The sequence below is a fragment of the Eumetopias jubatus genome, unplaced genomic scaffold (genome assembly GCF_037043125.1).
Source record: "Eumetopias jubatus isolate StellerSeaLion01/CBP00866 unplaced genomic scaffold, mEumJub1_p1.0 scaffold_1, whole genome shotgun sequence".
NCBI lineage: Eukaryota > Metazoa > Chordata > Mammalia > Carnivora > Otariidae > Eumetopias > Eumetopias jubatus.
Window position 1 is genome coordinate 75,359,050 of NW_028274807.1, and position 20,170 is coordinate 75,379,219.

Genomic DNA, 20,170 nt, shown 5'->3' on the forward strand with positions numbered 1-20,170 from the left:
AGATGAGTAGGTAAAATGGTGGTGGAATGAAGGAGTCCAGGTAGACAGAAATATGTCAGCAATGCTCTGAAGTGAGGAAGTGCAAGATATGTTCGGGAATTGAAAGCCTACTGTGACTGGTGCAGAAGGACATGTAGTGGAAATGAGCCTGTGAAGGAAAAACAAGCCTGAATATCAAACTAAGTAGTTGACACTTTATTCAGGGAATTTATTAAAGCAATGGGCTCGCAAAAAGTTGGGATATTGCACTACTTTCACATCATCATGTGCTGCGCTTCATGCACAGAGAACTGAGTCAGTTTTAGAGCTAATGCATTGAGTCCTCCTGACAGAAGTAAATGCCAAGGCCAGAGGTCATTAGTACATCTTTGGAGCCATAAAATTGGAATTGTTGATATACCGAAAGACTTTGACTTAAAAAGAAAACCGTTACAATTAAAGCAAGCACTAAAGAGTGTAATTGACGGGACATTTGCCAACTTTGAATTAATTAGATTTAGCTTTAATCTCTAGAAGTGCTGGTTGCAGCAAAATGAAACCATCCTTCTTCAATGTAGTAAGACATTAATGTTCCCATTATGATTCATTTCCAATTTGAGCTCTTCCCAACTCAAATCTATTTGTTTGGTTAAAAATGAAGCAGTGGTTGCAAATAACATGGGCTTTTAGGAAGACCTCCGTGGGGCTCTAAATTAGTCAAATAAAAGGCATTGTTCCCATTTCATTGTTATGAAAATCTGACCAACAGGTTCTACATTGCCAATTTTTGCTCTAAGCTTGTGTATGTGTCTGAGTGCGTGGGCGTGCATAAGAATGCCTGCTTTTAGTGAAATGGGCAGGTATGAGATATATCGATTGGGTTCTTCCTGTCATTGACCGAGTAGCAAACCTGTCACTTCTCCAAGTAGTGAATCACGTTGACAGAATGCATTACATTTTATAAGCTTTTTTCTTTGTTCAGATCATTTGTAGCTGAAGCACACTTGCTACTTTTTAAAAGTGATCTCTGCAGCATTCCAGAGCCACTGAAGTATTCATCTTGACCTGGAGAGTCCAGTTTCTCTGCTAGCACAGAAGAAGATTTTTAACATGAACAAGATCCTTTCAGCCACTCTTTGCTTTGGACTCCTAACTTTGTTATCTGTAACGATTTTTTTGGAATTGGTGCATGGACGGCCATACCTGACCCAAGGTATGTACACATGAGTCTAAAATCCTACAGATGGGTAAATAATCCTTATCCCCCTCTTTGCATTGCCTTGGTTTTTCTGCCAATATCAAAATAATACTTTAAGGCATGAGTATGATGTAATCATTAAACATCTCTTCAGAAGTTGCTGTTTTAAATTAAATGTAATCTGTGAGGCTGTTCTTCACAAGTAAATTAATTTTAACCAACATTATACTAAATTTATTTCAACAACACTATTTTTTTTCTAATTATGAAGCACATTTTTCTTACTTCTACTCTATGACCAAAGGTAGTGAATGTATAAATAGTAATACAATCAATTAACTAATATGTGCATATCATTAAACTACCTTTGGGGAAAGAAAACAGTATTTTTATCCAATGAGATTATAAATGTTACTTGTGAAAGGAGAATGGCTCAGAGAATAACACATTAGGATGGAAATTTGTGTTTGCAGAGATTTGGAAATAATAATGCATGGGGAAATCTACATAGTATTTTCAGGAGGATGATGCTAACACCCACATCATGCATTGACTGTATTTATCAGATTTCTAACATATTTATGATACTTATGTTAAATGAAGTAATTTAATCTATGACATCTACAAATATTTGCCATGTAAAGTTGGAGAAAATAAGTTTCTGCTCTTGTAATACTGTAACTTGTATTGATCTTTCTTTAAAATTTTCAATGCATTTTGTAGTGGAAATAGCTCTTCATCTGAGAATCAGTGGAGCTAAATTTAATGTTGATTTATTAGGCAAACAACCTCATTGAAACTTTTATATATTTCTTTATGTTTGAAAAATAGTAACTTAAAATAGTGCTCTCTATTTTCCCTTGTAGCTTGAGATTTTGAGGTTACTGTCATCTAACTGACCTTGATGGGAAGGAACGAGCCTTTTGTTCTACATAGAGGAAACAAATCAGAACATAATACATTTGGTTTACCTGATATTGGGTTGAGAAGAGGGATCAAGTTTCTCTTTTTTAGATGGAATTCAATTTTACTAGACCATGTTGCTTAAATGTGGTTTTAGAAAAGTCAATGAGAAACAAACTGAGGGTTCTAGAGGGGAGGGGGTGGGGGGATGGGTTAGCTGGTGATGGGTATTAAGGAGGGCACGTTCTGCATGGAGCACTGGGTGTTATACGCAAACAATGAATCATGGAACGCTACATCAAAAACTAATGATATAATGTATGGTCATTAACAACATAAAAAAAGACTAGAAGGAAGTAAGGAGGAAAGTGTAAAGCTGAAGGTTTTATGTGCTTAATTCACAATCCACTTCTGCATATTTAAGTGGAACATTTTTCACAAAAGAAAATTAATCTATTTGCCTTTCTTTACCAGTTTTGTTTCCAGTAACTACACTTGCATAACTGTCTTCAGAAAGTCTTGTCACTACCTTTTAAGGCAATCATCGTTTACAGGAATCTCTGAAGAAAAAGTTTTCTCAAAAAATTTTTTAAATATTTTTTATTCCTAAAGTTAAGATATTGTCTAAGAAATATAATAGAAAATAAGTCTTTTTTTCCTAGTTTTCATTTTTAGTTTTAAAAGATACAGTTTTAAAAGAAAAAATTACACATACTTCGACTAAGTTTCTGTTTTTGAACTAAGGTCATTTGAAAAAATAAAATAAATAAATAAATAAAAGTTAATATTGATAAAAGAAATGTTTGAAAAAAAATTACCTGAGTATAAGGGGCGCCTGGGTGTCTCAGTTGGTTAAGCGGCTGCCTTCGGCTCAGGTCACGATCCTGGGGTCCTGGGATCGAGCCCCACGTCCGGCTCCTTGCTCAGCGGAGAGCCTGCTTCTCCCTCTCCCTCTGCCTGCCACTCTGCCTACTTATGCTCTCACTCTATCTCTCTGTCAAATAAATAAATAAAATCTTTAAAAAAAATTACCTGAGTGTAGATGCATCCTTAGCACAGAAGATGGCAAATTTACCCAGACATGACAGAGTGAATGCTTTTGCAAATACACAGATAAAACTGGTTCATTACTACTTAAGATACTGACTCAAAAGATTTTATTGTCTCCTTGCTTTTCGTTCAAATTTGAAGCATTTTAGTGGAGACAGACGAGAAATTTTACCAGAAAGAAATCTGGAAACCCCCAAAATGATAAAATACTAAAAAATTAATAAATTTTTTGTAGTCTTCTGGGTCATGATATTCACTCTTCAATCTTTTGTGGTAGGCAATTTGCTCAGTGTGAGCATTACCCATCACGCTAGGCTTTTCTATAGCCCACCAAATGAAAGCTGGCAGACTGTGCCATTTGTCTTGAGTATTGACTAACACAGAAAGAACAAGGGGTGTTCTTTGTACTTTGTTAGCAGACAAATGCTTATTTGAAAAATGTGTCAAAAGACCACAATAAGTCAAACGTTTGGCTGCTTTGACAAATGTGTATATGGAGAGGAGCTCATTTTAATCATAGACAATTTAGATCAGAAAATAACCTTATGAGTAATTTAATCCTTCCCATTTACACACAAGGCAACAGATCCAAGCGAGTCCCAGAGAGAAAACTTTTCAATATGCTGCCAGTGAGAGAAGGACATCAGTGTGTGGTCTTCTGGGGTCAGAGGCGATATTTAATTTGATTCTAGAAAAATGCTGTAGAGTTGGATTTTGCTGTATCCCATATCCACGTGAAATCAGAAGTAACATTTACTACTAACATCCTAATTTTGTGAAGTCCTCAGTGAATGGTCTCATTTTTCCTCACATGTTTGCACTGTGGTAAGAACATTGAAAATCTCATTATTTCACAGGAAGAGCAATGGAGGCCCACCAAGTGCAGTGATTTTGACTGGCCAAAGACAAAATGTGAGCCATGGATAAAATCCTGACTTTTTGATTCCCAAGCTTCTATTTATATCTCTGGGACAATTTGTTTTTCAATGGGAAAATCCCTATAAATAAATAACGAGGATTTATGCAATTTTGTTTTCACTGCCAAAAGAATTGTTCTTTCATTGACTTTTTTTTTTAAGATTTTATGTATTTATTTGACAGACAGAGAGATAGCGAGAGCAAGAACACAAGTAGGGGGAGCGGGAGAGGGAGAAGCATGATTCATTGTTTGCATATAACACCCAGTGCTCCATTCAGTACATGCCCTCTTTAACACCCATCACCAGGCTAACCCATCTCCCCACGCCCCTCCCCTCTAGAACCCTCAGTTTGTTTCTCAGGGTCCATAGTTTCTCATGGTTCGTCTCCCCCTCCGATTTCCTCCCCTACATTTTTCCCTTCCTGCTATCTTCTTCTTCTTTTTTTTTTTTTTAACATATAATGTATTATTTGTTTCAGAGGTACAGGTCTGTGATTGAACAGTCTTACACAATTCACAGCACTCACCATAGCACACACCCTTCCCAATGTCAATCACCCAGCCATGCCATCCCTCCCGCCCCCTACCAGTCTAGCAACCTTCAGTTTGTTTTCTGAGATTAAGAATTCCTCATATCAATGAGATCATATGATGCATGTCTTTCTCTGATTGACTTATTTTGCTCAGCATAATACCCTCCAGTTCCATCCACGTCATTACAAATGGCAAGATTTCATTCCTTGTGATGGCTGCATAATATTCCATTGTATATATATATATACCACATCTTCTTTATCCATTCATCTGTTGATGGACATCTTGGCTCTTTCCATAGTCTGGCTTCTAGTCTTTTTTAAAAATATTTTTTCTTTTTTTTATTATGATTTTATGTATTCATTTGAAACACAGAGATACAGAGAGAGAGAGAGAGAGAGAGAGCATGAGTAGGGGGAGGGTATGGGGAGGGGGAGAGGCAGAGGGGGAGGGAGAAGCAGGCTCCCCGCTGAGCCAGAAGAGGGGCAGAGCTGGACGTGGGGCTCCATCCCAGGACCCTGGGATCATGACCCGAGGCAAAGGCAGACTCTCAACCATCTGAGCCACCCAGGTGCCCCACTTCATTTTAGTCTTATACTTTCTCTAGTTAAGGCAATGAATCAGTTTCTCTTATCACAGTTCTCTTTCTGAAATAAGTAGCCATTATCATCTGGCTATAAAATGTACCTTATGTCTTTTTCAAACTGTAACATTTTAAAGTTTATGATTTAATGTTTTCATAAACAACTGTAGTAACAATTACCTATTGCATGGCCATGTCTTAAACTAAACTATCTCTGAGGGTCTTCATTTAATTAATGTGAAGCAAAAGTTCCATTGATATTCTATTAGTGTTTTAATTAATCAATAGAAAAAAACAGAATGTCACAGATAATTTCTATGTTTATGAAGTAAAGGAAATTGAAGAGCTGAGCACCAATGAACTATGTTCGGTCAGTGTGGAAACAATGCTGTCACTTGCCCCAAGTCATCCATTTGCTTCCTCACCAAAGCTTCTCATTCCTTTCATTAGTCTCTTAGTCCTTTGAGTTCATCAATAAACATTTTGTAGACACAGGAAAGGCAGATGATTCCACGGAATAATATAGTCAAGTCATGAGCCATTTCTGTAGCTACAAACACAATATTCTCACTTTTAAACTTCAAACTCACAAATCTACCTTCTGTTCACACTGTCAGCTAGTATGAGGAGCTAGGAAATGGGGAAGATGATCCGATAGAAGTTCTATGATAAAGGTTTGATTTTTCAGGCCACCTCACAAGAGTTTATTTTGTTTGTAATACACTAGTTGTTATTTCAATTGCATTATTTGTTAATAGATATCTTGTTGAGTCTTCATGTTTTATAGCTTGAGTAAAGGCTATTGTCCTGATTTCTACTCCAGAATAAAGATATTTACAAAAATGTGGGTGATATTTCTATTTTTAAAGTGCTGAAAGAGTTGAGCATCTAATCAATGAATGGGCTGGGAGGGAAACTGACAAAGATGGAAAGATGTCAATAGGGAGAAAATAGACATCATACCACCTCTTCCACAGGTTTCCCTAGATGGTTTAAAGGCACTCTCCGAACACAAAATGGCTCATATTTAAATGTGTATAGCAAATAAAATCTTAAAATCAAAAATTATCTTTTCTTTAAAAATATAACTTTTATGTTTTTCATATTAAACACAAGAGTAGAAAATTTGAACAATGTGGGTAAAAAATAAATTTACCTGCGATTCTACTACCTAGGAATGATGGCAGGTAAATTTTAGGGTGTCATCCTCCAGACATACTGTCTCTCCCTCTTCCTCTCTCACAATCTCTCTTTGAGTGCTCCAATACATTCAATGATTTTTTTTTTAACAGCCCATCGTTTTGGATTACACACCTTTCTCCACACCCCTTTTATTGGTGACTATATGCATTGATAGTTACCTGTAAAATGTATTTAATTAGAAATACTTTCAGTGACACAGATTGAAAATAGAGGTTTTATTACACTGAGGTGATTATTACAGGGAATGAATCATTTCCAGATAAAGAAGATACAAATCGTGAAGAACTACTGTTGGCTCTACTGAAAAAAACTTTTGATTTCCAAAGACCTTCTAACATTGGTGAGTCAAGAAGTTTTTCTGTCCTCTGACTTGCTCTTTCTAAATGCATATTTATATTAAATAAAATAATAGGTACTCCCTTTTATGCTGCACTGATGGCTTAAGTGTTTTTATTATTTCATATTCATGCTAAAAGCAATGGCATTATTAACAAATATTAAAATCCTATTTTCTTCAATTAGAAGGTCCCAGTGGGATTGGTAACCATCTAGTTACACACCAGTGATCTTTACTCATATTTTCTTCCTATCTCTGCAAATCCTCACTGGTACAGTTAATATATATATGTATATATTTTTTTACTATATGCTTCACATCTGTTCATAGGTTTCCACTAGAAATTTCACAAATTAACTGCAGTCTCATAGCAGTTTTAACACATTTTGCAATCAAATTCTCCCAATGTGGGAAATGGATGGAGTATAAACCATTGGGAAATGTAAGCTACACCAAATGAGATTTTTTTTTTCTTTGAAGAACAGGAGAATCTAATTTACAATTATGTGTGAGAATGTTGTCCAAGAAATGACCAATACTGTCAGAAATTTAGTAAGTCTAGCCTGAGAGAAAATGTGACAACATGTTAATGTGATATACTCTCAGAAAACATCTGGGCTTCTGAAGAAAATGTCTATTCATGGGACAATGTGCTGACTACAACAATATCTTAATAAATACTTCAAAAATACAACATTTTAAAATTAGAAGTAAAATATTATCATTGAAGAAAATGAATGAAATTATAAAAAAGAAAAATTTATACTCAAACTGTAAGGGAGGGAATTACTATTTATATTTTGGGCTTATCTTTCTCAATTGAATTATACAGACGCTGGTGTCCTGCTTTTTTCACTTAATATTGTTTCAGAAGATTTCCTTATGTCAGTAAAATAGTTTATTTCTAAATAATAGTGTTTATTAGAACTATGGTCTATTTTATTTTACATTGATTTTTTTTAAAAGACTTTATTTATTTGACAAGGACAGAGAGAGAGAGAGAGTGAGCATGAGCACAGGCAGAGGGAGAAGCAGACTCCCTGCCCAGGCTTGATTCCAAGATCCTGGGTTTAGGACCTGAACCGAAGGCAGACATTTAACCGACTGAGCCACCCAGGCACCCCAGAGCTATGGCCTATTTTATTTTATTATTTTTTTAAAGATTTTATTTATTTATTTGAGAGAGAGAGAATGAGAGACAGAGAGCACGAGAGGGAAGAGGGCAGAGGGAGAAGCAGACTCCCCGCTGAGCAGGGAGCCCGATGCGGGCCTCGATCCCGGGACTCCAGGATCATGACCTGAGCCCAAGGCAGTCGCTTAACCAACTGAGCCACCCAGGCGCCCATGGCCTATTTTAGAAAGCTTTGTGCTTATTGCTAGAAATTAGGTATTTTCTCATTATATAACTGGTTGCAATTCAATATTATAGGCATTGAGAAGACATTTGGGTTTTATATCAGGGATGATGTGTGGTCTTAAATCATATGAAAAAGACCTTTGCCTTTCACATAAGATCCTGAATGTGTGTCCTGAAGTGAATCAAATATTACTTGCAATGCAATTTTTCATATGACCAATGTATCTTGCAGATAGAGAACTGGTTAACAAATTGGAAGAACTTAACCAGGTGAGAATGTGAAATACTTACATTTCAATTTTAATAATAATTCTAAGGCATTTTCTTTTCTTTGGGCATAGTTTGAAAAATTATTAGTACTATACTGTAAAATTTTTGTATTCCTGCTAGAGAAAGAGTAAAGTTATTCACTAGGGAAAAAAAAATAGTCAAATTACACTTAAAAAAATCAAGAAAACAAAACAAAACAAAACAAAACTATATATAGCTGAAGTGATCTTGAGATAAAATGTGTAGAAAATCTGGATTCTCATCCCAGCTCTCCAATTACCTAACTATAAGACCTTGGAAAAATTAAAATTTTCTGGATTTAAATCTCTTCATCTGTAAAATGGGAAGCTATACTTAGATTGGTGATTTTCAATAATATGCTTATTATTTTTAAAAGTAGAAATACTTTTTCCCAAATCAATTGGGTGTGGTCCTAGTAAATGAAGCATATGAAGGTGGAGCTGTCCTGCTTAAAGCAGCTGGTTGGGGACCTGAAGGGTCATCTTCCTGACCTGCTTTCAGCCCTCCTGATAGGGAGTCCCTTAGCAGCCTTATTCGCCCACTGCTTGACATGCTGGGAAGAAAATTTGAAAAATCACCAGATTAGATGATTTCAAAACTTGTCCACATACATGCATGCAAATCCATTATTATACAAACCGTGTGGCTGTTTGGGAGAGAGAATCATGCCCCATCACTCTGAGTAGGTCACACATGGACACCCTTAGCAGCCAGGCTGAACTCTATTTTGGAGTAGAGTTCAAAAAGAAGTAGGTCTTCAGGGCATGGGCAATCAGAGAGCTTGCTAAAAATTAACATGGGTTTTATTCCAGGTAAAAACCATAGGGCCTCAAAATAATCACTTCCTGCTGGAAAGGAGAAATATTTCAGGAAATTCAAACATTTATATAACTCTTTGGAGCTCCTTAAGAGAACTGCTCGTTAGAGGTGACATAAAATCCAGTCCGGCAACACAGGCTGTATTAACAGGCTCCCCATTAATTAACACCCAGAGTGGACTTCCTTCACTATAAACTGTTTTTTTTTCCCCCCTGATATCCTGTTGAGTCATGTACCTTTCCCAGCCAGTCTCTAAATACATTTCCTTGGATTTTTCCATTTAATTATTTTTGTTTATTTTCTTTATTACTTTTTCTCCTTTTCCCTTCCTTTTTTCTCCTTTCTTTCTTCCTTTCTTCCATTTTTCCTACTCTTTTTCCTTTCTTATTCTAATTATTCCTCTTCTTCAACAGAAAGCAGCATTGTTCTTATTAAAGATTAATACTTTTTATATTTGATTCTTAACAGTTGGAAAAGCTAAAAGAGCAGTTCATGGCGACAAAAGATGCTGAGATATCCTATGCTATAGATGGTCTATCTTCCCATCCAAATAAACGAGGTAAATTTTCATTTCAGTTTTAAAATTGACATCTGAAAGATTACTTTTGCAATTATTACTAAGAGGGAAGAGGTTAACTTGACATTTCTTAACCCTATGGTGATTGTCAAGACCAGGGTTCCTATTTTTAAAAAAGATGCCAATGAATATGTTCCCATATGAATATATATATCTGAGCTCTGTCATGTTTACAGGAGTGGATAATAACGTCTTACGTTCCAGGTTTAAGTAAAATAGGCCCTTATTGCCTCAAATTGTGAACTACGGCTTGCTATTTTGCTTAAAGACTGGAGTTGGGAGAATCACAAATAGAAGCAATCGGGTTTTAAATCAATTCAAATTTTAGAACATCTTTATTGAAGTAAGGAGAACCCTCATTGCTCTAACACTGGGTTCAAGGTTTGAATCATAACATTTAATTTTAGAAAGATTTGTCTTTCGGATCCCTCTTATTTTTTATAACATTTCTTGGGAAATTCTTGTTTCTTGCTGAATTGATTCTTATATTTGAAAAATGTGTATGTTTATTTCTCCATTCATATAGTGATGTGAGCCTTCCTAAGACTCATTTTATTTATTTACATTTTTCCTCTCCTCCCAGATTTGTCTTTAACTTGTTCAAAAACCTATTTCACAATGCTACTAAGTGGCAAGAGGATGCACTGGTATTATTTAAATGCTTAGCCTATACCAGACATTTTATACTTAAAGATGTCAAAATATTGTGGCTAAATACATAGGCTCTAGAGCTAAACTGCCTGGGTCCAAATCAACATTGACATTCCCTACCTGTGTGACCTTGAGCAATTATGTAACTTCTTGTGTCTCTCATTTTCTTTGCCCCCAAATGCAAATTGTAACAATAATTATCTTTATGAGATTGTCGGGAGGATTTGATGAGTAAATATATGAAAGGCGTTTAGAGTAATGCCTGGCATATAGTAAGTACTATGTAAGCCTAACTTGTTTTTTATGGTTTTGATCAGTACTATAATTATTATTTTATTTTCATCATAAACACCATAGGATAGCTATTACTACGCTTATTTTATAGATGAGGAAATTACATCTCAGAGAAGTGAAATTATATGCCAAAAATAACCCAACTGCTAAGTGACTCAGCTAGTGAGCCTGAAGGAGAGGGTAGTAGAAGATGAATTGGAAGCTGTAAGGGAGAGAACCTTCAGGACTAAGGTCAGAACCTAAGGACTTTAGCTTTTACTGGGTATCATATGGGACGTCACTGGAAACTTGTAGCAAAAGGAGTAATATGAGATAAGTTTTAACAGAACCACTCTGATGCTTCATGGAGAATATACTGCAAAAGATGGGCAAAGGTAGAAGCAGAGAAACCATTAATGAAGAGAATTTAGTGGTTCAGATGGTAAGTGGTAGTAGCTTGGATTAGGGTTACAGTAGTGAATCGATAAGAAGGGGTCTGATTCTGGATATAATTTGAATTTAAAAAATCATCAAAATTTGTTGTAGGATTACATGTGGTTTGTGTTTTTTAAAAAAGGGAAGGCATCAAAAATGATTCCAAAGTTTTTGTTTTAAGCAACTAGGAAAAAGAGGGCAATTTCTATTTATTGAGCCAAAGGCAGCTGGAAGAGGAAAAAGTTTGGTGGTCTAGAAGGTTTGGGATAGAGATTTATTGGCCCTTCCTATAATTAGCATAGCTTAGGCTATTATGTGGTACCAGTTTTAATCCAAATCTCAGAGGCCTATTATATAATAAAGTCCAATGCATGTCGTACAACACTCTTCTATTTTCTGGCTATATCATCTAGAAGGTTGTTATATCTTGACTGTCCCTAATATTGCCAAGACACAGGAAAGGGATAGAGGACACATCCTAGCTCCAAACTGCCTCAGTTCAGTGACAAGTGTCACACTTCTCCTGAAGTCCATTGGCTAGAATTAGTCATGTGGGCTGCCACCAAACTATTGGCAAGATAGGCTGAGAAATTTTAGGAAGTACATATAATACTTGGAGAGCACTGCCTCTACCACACACAGTCAATCCTTCGATCTCTGCTTAACCACATAGACTATACTCAACCTATTGCCATTAGAGGCAATCCCAGATCTCTTTCACTGACTGAACCCAGAACAAAGGACAGTGTCTCCAGGAGGAGACACTTACTAGTCTTCATCAGCTACAATGTGGCTTCTTCCTCTTCATTCACAGACCTGTTAGCTAAAAGGACAAATCCACTAATTGCTAGAGGACCAAGGACGGGATAATCCCTTTCATAAAGGAAATGAACAAGACACAGAGTGCTACCCTCCAACAATTCTGAAATCCCACTAGGCAAATATTATAAAGATCTCCTACCCTGGGGATGAGAAAAGGTGTCTTGGCTGGAGCCTGTAATACCTAGGAGGAGTCATTTGCCCATTGTAATGCTTCACTGGTGGCACTGTTTGTGGTTTTTGCTTCTTCATTTTTATCCCTGGACACATCTTATGTGCCGCTTGGGGATTATTCCCTTCTCCAGGATGGCACAGTTTTCTCAGGTCTTATCCTACTTTTGCAAAGTTGGAAGCCCAAGGTTTATTTTGTCTTTAAATGTCAAAGATATTTTTATTTTAGGCTTTATGGTTTCTTTGACAACGATGTTCTTTCAAAAATTTAGAAAGCTTCTCATGTACTTGCTCCATGCAAATACTTTTTAAAAAAGCAATTTTAATTATTCTGCATTCTTACCCCCAACTTAGTAGCTGTTGCTTTGAAAGTGTCTGGAACATACCTTAAAGACTATATGCTTGATCTGATTTTTGCCCTGAGTTCTTTATTCCAGCTGCTATTTACAGAGCCTCTGTTGCTTGGAGTAGTTTTAAATCTCATTTTATAGTGTTTGGGATCTAGAAGAGTTTAGTTCTTTCAACATTTTGAGACCTTGTATTTCTGGACTCTCTTTATTCCCTTTGTATTTGTTGTCAAATTGTATTTGGGGATAAATTAGGCAAACTACATTAGCAAACTAACCTTACAATCTCAGTGAATTAGCTTGCTTTAAGATTTATTTTTTGATTACATGAAGTCTCATGTATGTTGGTCATTTTCCTTTACTCTGTATCTACTCTATGTGTCTCTGTAGTAGAACAGGAGAGAAATGGAGGTAAACACACTCTTAACTGCCAAAATTAGGCACATGATCTTAATCTAACTTAATAACCTCAGGGAATCACCTGTTATAATTGTTCTAGTTTATTTATTATTAGTTATTGTTGTTAATCTCTTACTGTGTCCAGTTTGTAAACTAAACTTTATCATGGGTATGTATGTATAGGAAAAAACATAGTATTTATAGCATTCAGTACTACCTCCAGTTTGAGGCATCCACTGGGGGTCTTGAAACATATATCCCACAGATAAGGGGGGACTTCTGTAGTGATCTGAGTAGACCATTGAATATATAAATTTGAAGTTTAGGGAAGCAGCTCATATTGGAGATATAAATTTGATAGTTATCAACATATCAATATTGCTTAGTATTTTGATCAGACCATCTAAGGAATGACTCTAGATGTAAAAAAGAAGACTGCCAGGGCTGAAGCCCAAGTGATTCCAAGGTTAGAGTTTGGGCAGACAAGAGAATCAGCAAAGGAGACTTAATAGGAGTAGCTACCAAGGAAGGAAGTGACAAAGAAAGGAAGACTGTACTGTTTCCAGGAAGTAATGAAAGTGTATTTAAAGCTATAATATGTCCAGTAAGTTGACAACTGCAACTTTCCTTCTGAACAGGAATGAAAGATTATTAATGGCTTTGACAAGAATTGTTTGGTGGACTTTGGGCTAAAGAGAACATGATAAAACAATATTTTTATCATTAGTCAGGAACCACTGACAATAGACACCACATTTGAGAAATTTTGTTCTAAAGGATAGAAAAAATTGGGATATTAGCTAGACAAGTTTGAAGGTGGGTCAAAGAAACTTCTTTGTTTTTAAGCAAGGAGATATTAAAACATATTTGTATGTAGTAGGAATAAAATAAATATTTGTGGTGATAAACATATGAAGTAGATGCCCAGGTTAGGTCACAAAAACAACCCACATTATATTTAAACTGTGGTTCTATTGCATAATTAGAAGTTGTCTACTATAAATAACATTGTGTGAAGTTAAAATGGACCCAGAGATTCAGCTAATGCAATAGTAACTTATACTTACTGGGGAATATTATAGTTTGCTTTAATCATTTAGTATATAACTGATAGACACCTGCTAAATTCACTAAGAATGGTGCTGTCTAATGTAATAAAATACAACATCTTTTCATGATAAAAACAGGTTGGGTATTGAAGGAACATGCCTCAACATAGTAAAGGCCATATATAAAAAACCCACAGTTAATATCATATTCAATGGAGAAAAATTGAAAGGGATTTCTCTGAGTTTGGGAACAAGACGAGGTTGCCCACTCTCACCACTTCTATTCAATATGGTACTGGAAGTCCTAGGTAGAGCAATTAGGAAAGACAAAGAAATAAAAGGCATCCAAATTGGGAAGGAAGAAGTAAAACTGTCACTAATTACTGATGATATGATCTTATATATACAAAATCCCCAAAAGTCAATCAAAAACCTATTGAAATGAATTAATGATACTTCAATAAGGTGGCAGATTACAAAATCAACCGACAGAAATCAGTGGGATTCCTTTATACTAATGATGAAGCATTGGAAAAATAATCCCAATTGTAACAGCACCAAAAACAATAAAATACTTAGGAATAAAATTTTATTGAATTATAGTTGATATACAATATTATTTTAGTTTCAGGTATTCAGCATAGTAATACAACATTAGGAAGTTATCACCAGGATAAATCTATCCACCATCTGTTACCATATAAAGTTTTTAAATATTTTTAACTATATTCCCTATGCTGTACATTGTATCCCCATATCTTATTTACTTTATAACTGGGAGTTTGTACCTTTTAATCCCCTTCCTCTATTTCACTCCTTCCCTTCTGCAGCTGCCAGATTATTCTCTGTATCTAAGAGTCTGTTTCTGTTTTGTTTTGTTTGTTCATTTGTTTTATTTTTTAGAGTTTACATATAAGTGAAATCATATGGTCTTTGACTTATTTTATTTGGCTTAATACCCTTTAGGTCCATCCATGTTGTCACAAATGGCAAAATTTCATTTTTTAATGGATATTCCATCGTGTGTGTGTGTGTAATCAATCTTCCTATCTATTCATCTATTGATGGACACTTAGATTGCTTCTATACCTTGGCTATTGTAAATAATGCTGCAATCAACACAGGGATGCATGTAGTTTTTTAAATTACTCCTTCCATTTTCTTCAGTTAAATACCCAGAAGTAAAATTGCTGTATCATATGATAGTTCTATTTTTAATTTTTGAGGAACATCCATACTGTTTTCCATAGTGGTTGCACAATTTTGCATTCCCACCAACAGTGCATGAAGATTCTTTTTTCTCCACATCTTTGCCAACAGCTGTTATTTATTTATTTATTTATTTATTTATTTATTTATTTATTTATTTTCATAACAGCCATTCTGACAGGTATAAGGTGATATCTCATTGTGGTTTTGATTTGCATTTCTCTGATGATTAGTGATATTGAACATCTTTTCATATGTCTGTTGGCCATTGTACGGATTCTTTGGAGAAATGTTTATTCAGGCCCTCTGTCCATTTACTTAGGAAAAAATTTAACCAAGGAAGTGAAAGATCTGCACCATGAAAACTATAAGACTTTGCTGAAAGAAATTGAAGAAGACACAAACAAATGGAAAGAAATCTGTGTTCAGAGACTGGAATAATAAATATTGTTAAAATGGCCATATTCCCCAAAGCCCTCTATAGATTCCATGCAATCCTCACCAAAATACCAAAGGCATTATTCACAGAAATAGGAGAAATAATCCTAAAATTTATGTGGAACAACAAAAGACTCCAAATAGCCAAAATATTCTGAGGATAAAAGAACAAAAACTGATTTCAAACTATACTATAAAGCCATAGTAATAAAAACAGTGTGGTACTGGCACAAAAATAGACATACAGGTGAGTGAAACAGAGCAGAAAGCCTAGAATTAAACCCTGGCATATAGAGTCAACTAATACTCAACAAGGGAGCCATGAACACCCAACGGGAGAAGGATAGTCCTTCAAAAAATGATGCTGTGAAAGTTGGAGAAACACCTGCCAAACAATGAAATTGGACCCTGATGTCATACCACTCACAAAAATTCACTTGAAGTGAATAAAAGACTTAAACATAGACCTGATAACATACAACGCCTCTAAGAAAATATAGAGCAGTAGCTTATCAATACTGGTCTCAGTAATGACTTTTTGGACATGACATCAAAAGCACAAGCAACAAAAGCAAAAATTAACAAGTGGGACCACATCAAACTCAAAGGTTTCTGCAGAGCACAAGAAACAACAAAATGAAATGGCAGGCTATGGAATGGAAGAAAATTTTAGCAAAGCATATATTGGATAAGAGGTTAATATCTAAAAAATATAAAGAACACAACTTAATAACAACAGAAAAACCCCTAAAAACATCTAATTAAAAATGGGCAGAAGAACTAAATAGATATTTTTTTTTCTGAAAAGGATATCAAAATAGCCAAAAGACACATAAAAGATGCTCAATATCACTACTCAGCAGGGAAATGCAAATCAGAAACAGTGAGATGTCACCTCACTCCTGTTAGAATGGCTGTCATCAAGAAGACAAGAGACAAGGAGTGAAGGTGAGAATGTGGTGAAAAGGAACTCTTCTACACTATTGGTAGGAGTGTAAACTGGTCCACCCTCTATGGAAAACAACATGAAAGTTCCTCAAAAAATTAAAAATAGATTTACCATATGACCCAACACTTCCACTTCCAGGTATATATCAATGGATGAATGGATGAAAATGGTGTGTGGTGTGTGTGTGTGTGTGTGTGTGTGTGTGTGTATGTGTGCGTGTATAATGGAATGTTATTCAACCATGAGAAAGGAGGATAACTTGCTATTTCCAATGACCTGGATGAAACGAGCACATTATGCTAAGCAAATAAGTCAGACAGAGAAAGACAAGTACTGTATGATATCACTTGTATCTGGAATCTAAAAAAGTCAAACCTATGAAAAACCAAAGAGGAAAATGGTGGTAACCAGGGGATCATGGAGGCAAGGGGTTTGGATAAGATTGATTGTGTTTAAGTATATAAACTTGTTATGAGCAGTAAATAAGTCATAGAAATCTAATGCAGTGTAATGAAAAGTGGACAATAATACTGTACTATAAAGATGTAATTTGACATAGACTACTTCAATCATATTACAATAGAGAAATTTATCAAAGTAACACACTGTACACCTTAAATTTACAAAATGTAATGTCAAATTATCAAATAAAAAAAAAAGAAGAAGAAAGAAAAAGTCTCCTTAGCTCTCACTCTGGTCTATTTACTTAGCTGCACTCCTAATGACTTTAGCTTTTTGGATTCAGAAGCTGACGTAGGATAGAAGCAGCACATTTGAAGAAACTTGGGGACGGGAGATGAAAAAGAAATATATAGCTGTCCAACACATAGCATCCTGATGAAAACAGGGTTACCAGAGTGAACCGAACAGACATCAGATGACACTAGAATGCTAGCAAAAGATTTCCTTCACATGATGATACATGATAAATAAGCACTGAAGAGTTTGGCTCTACTGGGGATGTCATCATTCATGACACTTCTTTTCATCCAAGTCCAGAAAATTTCCCTAACTATATTCCATTGCATACTTAATCTAGCTACTCATGAGTAATTTTTGGATATGTGTACATTTATATTTTCCTGACAGACTGAGATATTCAATGATATCTGAAGGCAAGGGCAGTGATGATAACTTTCCGAAGCACACTATAAAGAGAAGACTGGAGTAGTGGGCCAGGCTCCTCAGTTTAATGTCTGAAAATAAACTCCTTTCATAGGATTTGAATGTGGGTTCATTTAAAGGAAGCTGTGGCTCTTGTAGAAATGAAAAGTAGACTCTGAGTGCTGTCATAACACTGTGTGTGTAGGTGGTGATGAACTTGAGGGTTCCAGGTTAGAGAGTGAATAGAGAGAAAGGGAAACCTGGCAAGCAGACAGATTTTCATCATTTATTTCAAATAGTATTTCAAAGAGTATCTTTTTAAACTCTTTTTCATTGGGCATCCCATTCATCAATTGTGAATCAAAGACCTGTCTCCCCGAGGTCTTAATTTTATAAACCATTTAGTTTGAAGGAAATTAGAGAAATTTATAATTAGTCTATGAAGCTACTAAAAGTCAGGTGATTGGGAACAACCTACAGAAGATTTAAAATGACTCATTCATGCATTTGAAGATTAAAATACTGCTTTTTATTTTTATTTTTTTAATTTAATATAATTTTATTATGTTATGTTTTTGATGTAGTGATCCACGATTCATTGTTTTCGTGTAACACCCAGTGCTCCATGCAGTACGTGCCCTCCTTAATACCCATCACCGGGTACCCCCCTCCCATTCCCATCTCCACACCTCCCTCCCCTCTGAAACCCTCAGTTTGTTTTTCGGAATTAAAATACTGTTAGAATTGGTCTGATTTTTCTTAAGCATCATTTTTATGATCAGAATGTGAAGACTCAATGTGACAATTAAATTGCTTAAATAACATTTAGTGATCTGCAAAGTGAACTTTAAACTCTCTTCCTTCCTTTCCCCCCAGTAAATTGAAACATATTTATTATAGTTTTTACTCATGTGACTTCCTCTTTGAAATTTCAGTTACCCCAAATATAAAACAGAGGGATGTATCTAATAGGATGACCTACTGTAATCTCTGAACTGTATTACATGCATTATCATGTAGAACAGTGCTATCCAATAGAACTTTCTGTGATGATGTGACCATTCTCTAATGCAGTGCCCATTACGGTAGTCACTGGCTACAAGTCACTATTGAGCACTCTAAATGTGGTTAGTGTGATGGAGAAGCTGAATTTTCAAATTTTATTTAATTTTAATTAATTTGCAGATTCACATGAGGCTAATAACAACCATATAGAACATTCCTTTTACAAAACTCTCTCATACTGAGGCACACATAACCTACTTTATTGAAATGTAATATTGCATCAAATATCCTCTTAATAAAGAATTTGTTTTGCTTTCTCTTTTAGCCTGCTTTTGGAAATACTGTGTCTGAAGTTTGTTCTCTGGATACAAAAAGAACACTAGAAAAAAGATACACAACTACTCACTACTGCTTGAAGATTGTAGCTCTTTTAAGCATAAAGAAACAGTGGCATTTATTCTGCCTATTGTATACTTAAGGTTTAAGTTGTGAATAATGACAAATCAGTTGTACTTTTGCCTGGCATGGGCTATCAAATGGCCTTGTAGTGGTCAAGTTGACAGTGTTGTATCTAATTATTATCAATTAAAATATTTTAAAAAGCACTTTGGAAAATTAAAATAAATTATATTGTCTCAATTTATGGAAGAAATATGCATCATTGTCCTTTCTCTTTCTTATGATTGTGCTGGCTACTATCTCTTTTCTGTTCATTTGGACAACTGTCACTGAAACTACTACAACCAAATGGATACATTACTAGAAAGCAGGAATGTATGGTTTATTGGACTGTAGGAGAAAGTAGTACTAGGTGTCTCAGAGATAGATACTAAGAAAACTTTCTTACAAAACAATTTGCCTTTTGGTTTCTTAATTCTCATCTCTGCCTTCTCCACAGCATCACGAACTATTTCAGATTCAGCATGTCTGTAAGAGATTACACTCATTGTGCTAAAAAATAAAGAAAACAAAACAAAAACTCATTGGCTTTCTCTTGATTCTTTTTTTTTTCCTTTTTTCTTTTTCACATCTGTACATGAAAATGCTCTTGCTTATAACTGAATAAGCTTATTTAATCAACAAAAGGCTGGGAGTTGAACTTCAATTTTGTCTGTCACATGTACTGGCACAGAAACATTGTCAAAGTAACTTGAAAGAGTGTTAAGGACTAGAATAGAAGGTCAGATGAGCCTACACACAGTTCCTTACTTCACAATATGGGGGAAATGCAGCTTATCTACGTAATATTAATTTTGTGGTGCTCAAAGAGAAAACTTACTCATAAGAGAGTATGAATAATATTGTTTAAGTTAAAAAAACATAAAACAAACCAAGTTGAGTAATATATCTGTAGTGCTATTTATATACTTGTTAGGAGCCACTCAAATGTACGTAAGTATTAGTTGTTCAGTAATGCCTAATTATTCCCACATATTTACACTAGTTGTAAACACAAACATGATATTGTTATAAAAAAGATAACTCTTGTTCTCATCATCTCATGTTTATTAACTTTGGAATAGTTAAACACTATGCAGGCATTTTGAACCTTCAGGGCTAAGGTCATTCAA

General features: G+C 35.2%; 1 protein-coding gene across 1 annotated transcript; it reads left to right on the forward strand.

The window, feature by feature from the left end:
- Positions 1-1,089: 1,089 nt before the first annotated feature.
- UTS2B (urotensin 2B) lies at positions 1,090-18,950 on the forward strand. Its single transcript, XM_028100837.1, has 5 exons — positions 1,090-1,192; positions 6,611-6,709; positions 8,296-8,333; positions 9,642-9,732; positions 18,925-18,950. Exons 1-5 carry the CDS (start codon positions 1,090-1,092, stop codon positions 18,948-18,950), a joined length of 357 nt encoding a protein of 118 aa, XP_027956638.1.
- Positions 18,951-20,170: the final 1,220 nt, after the last annotated feature.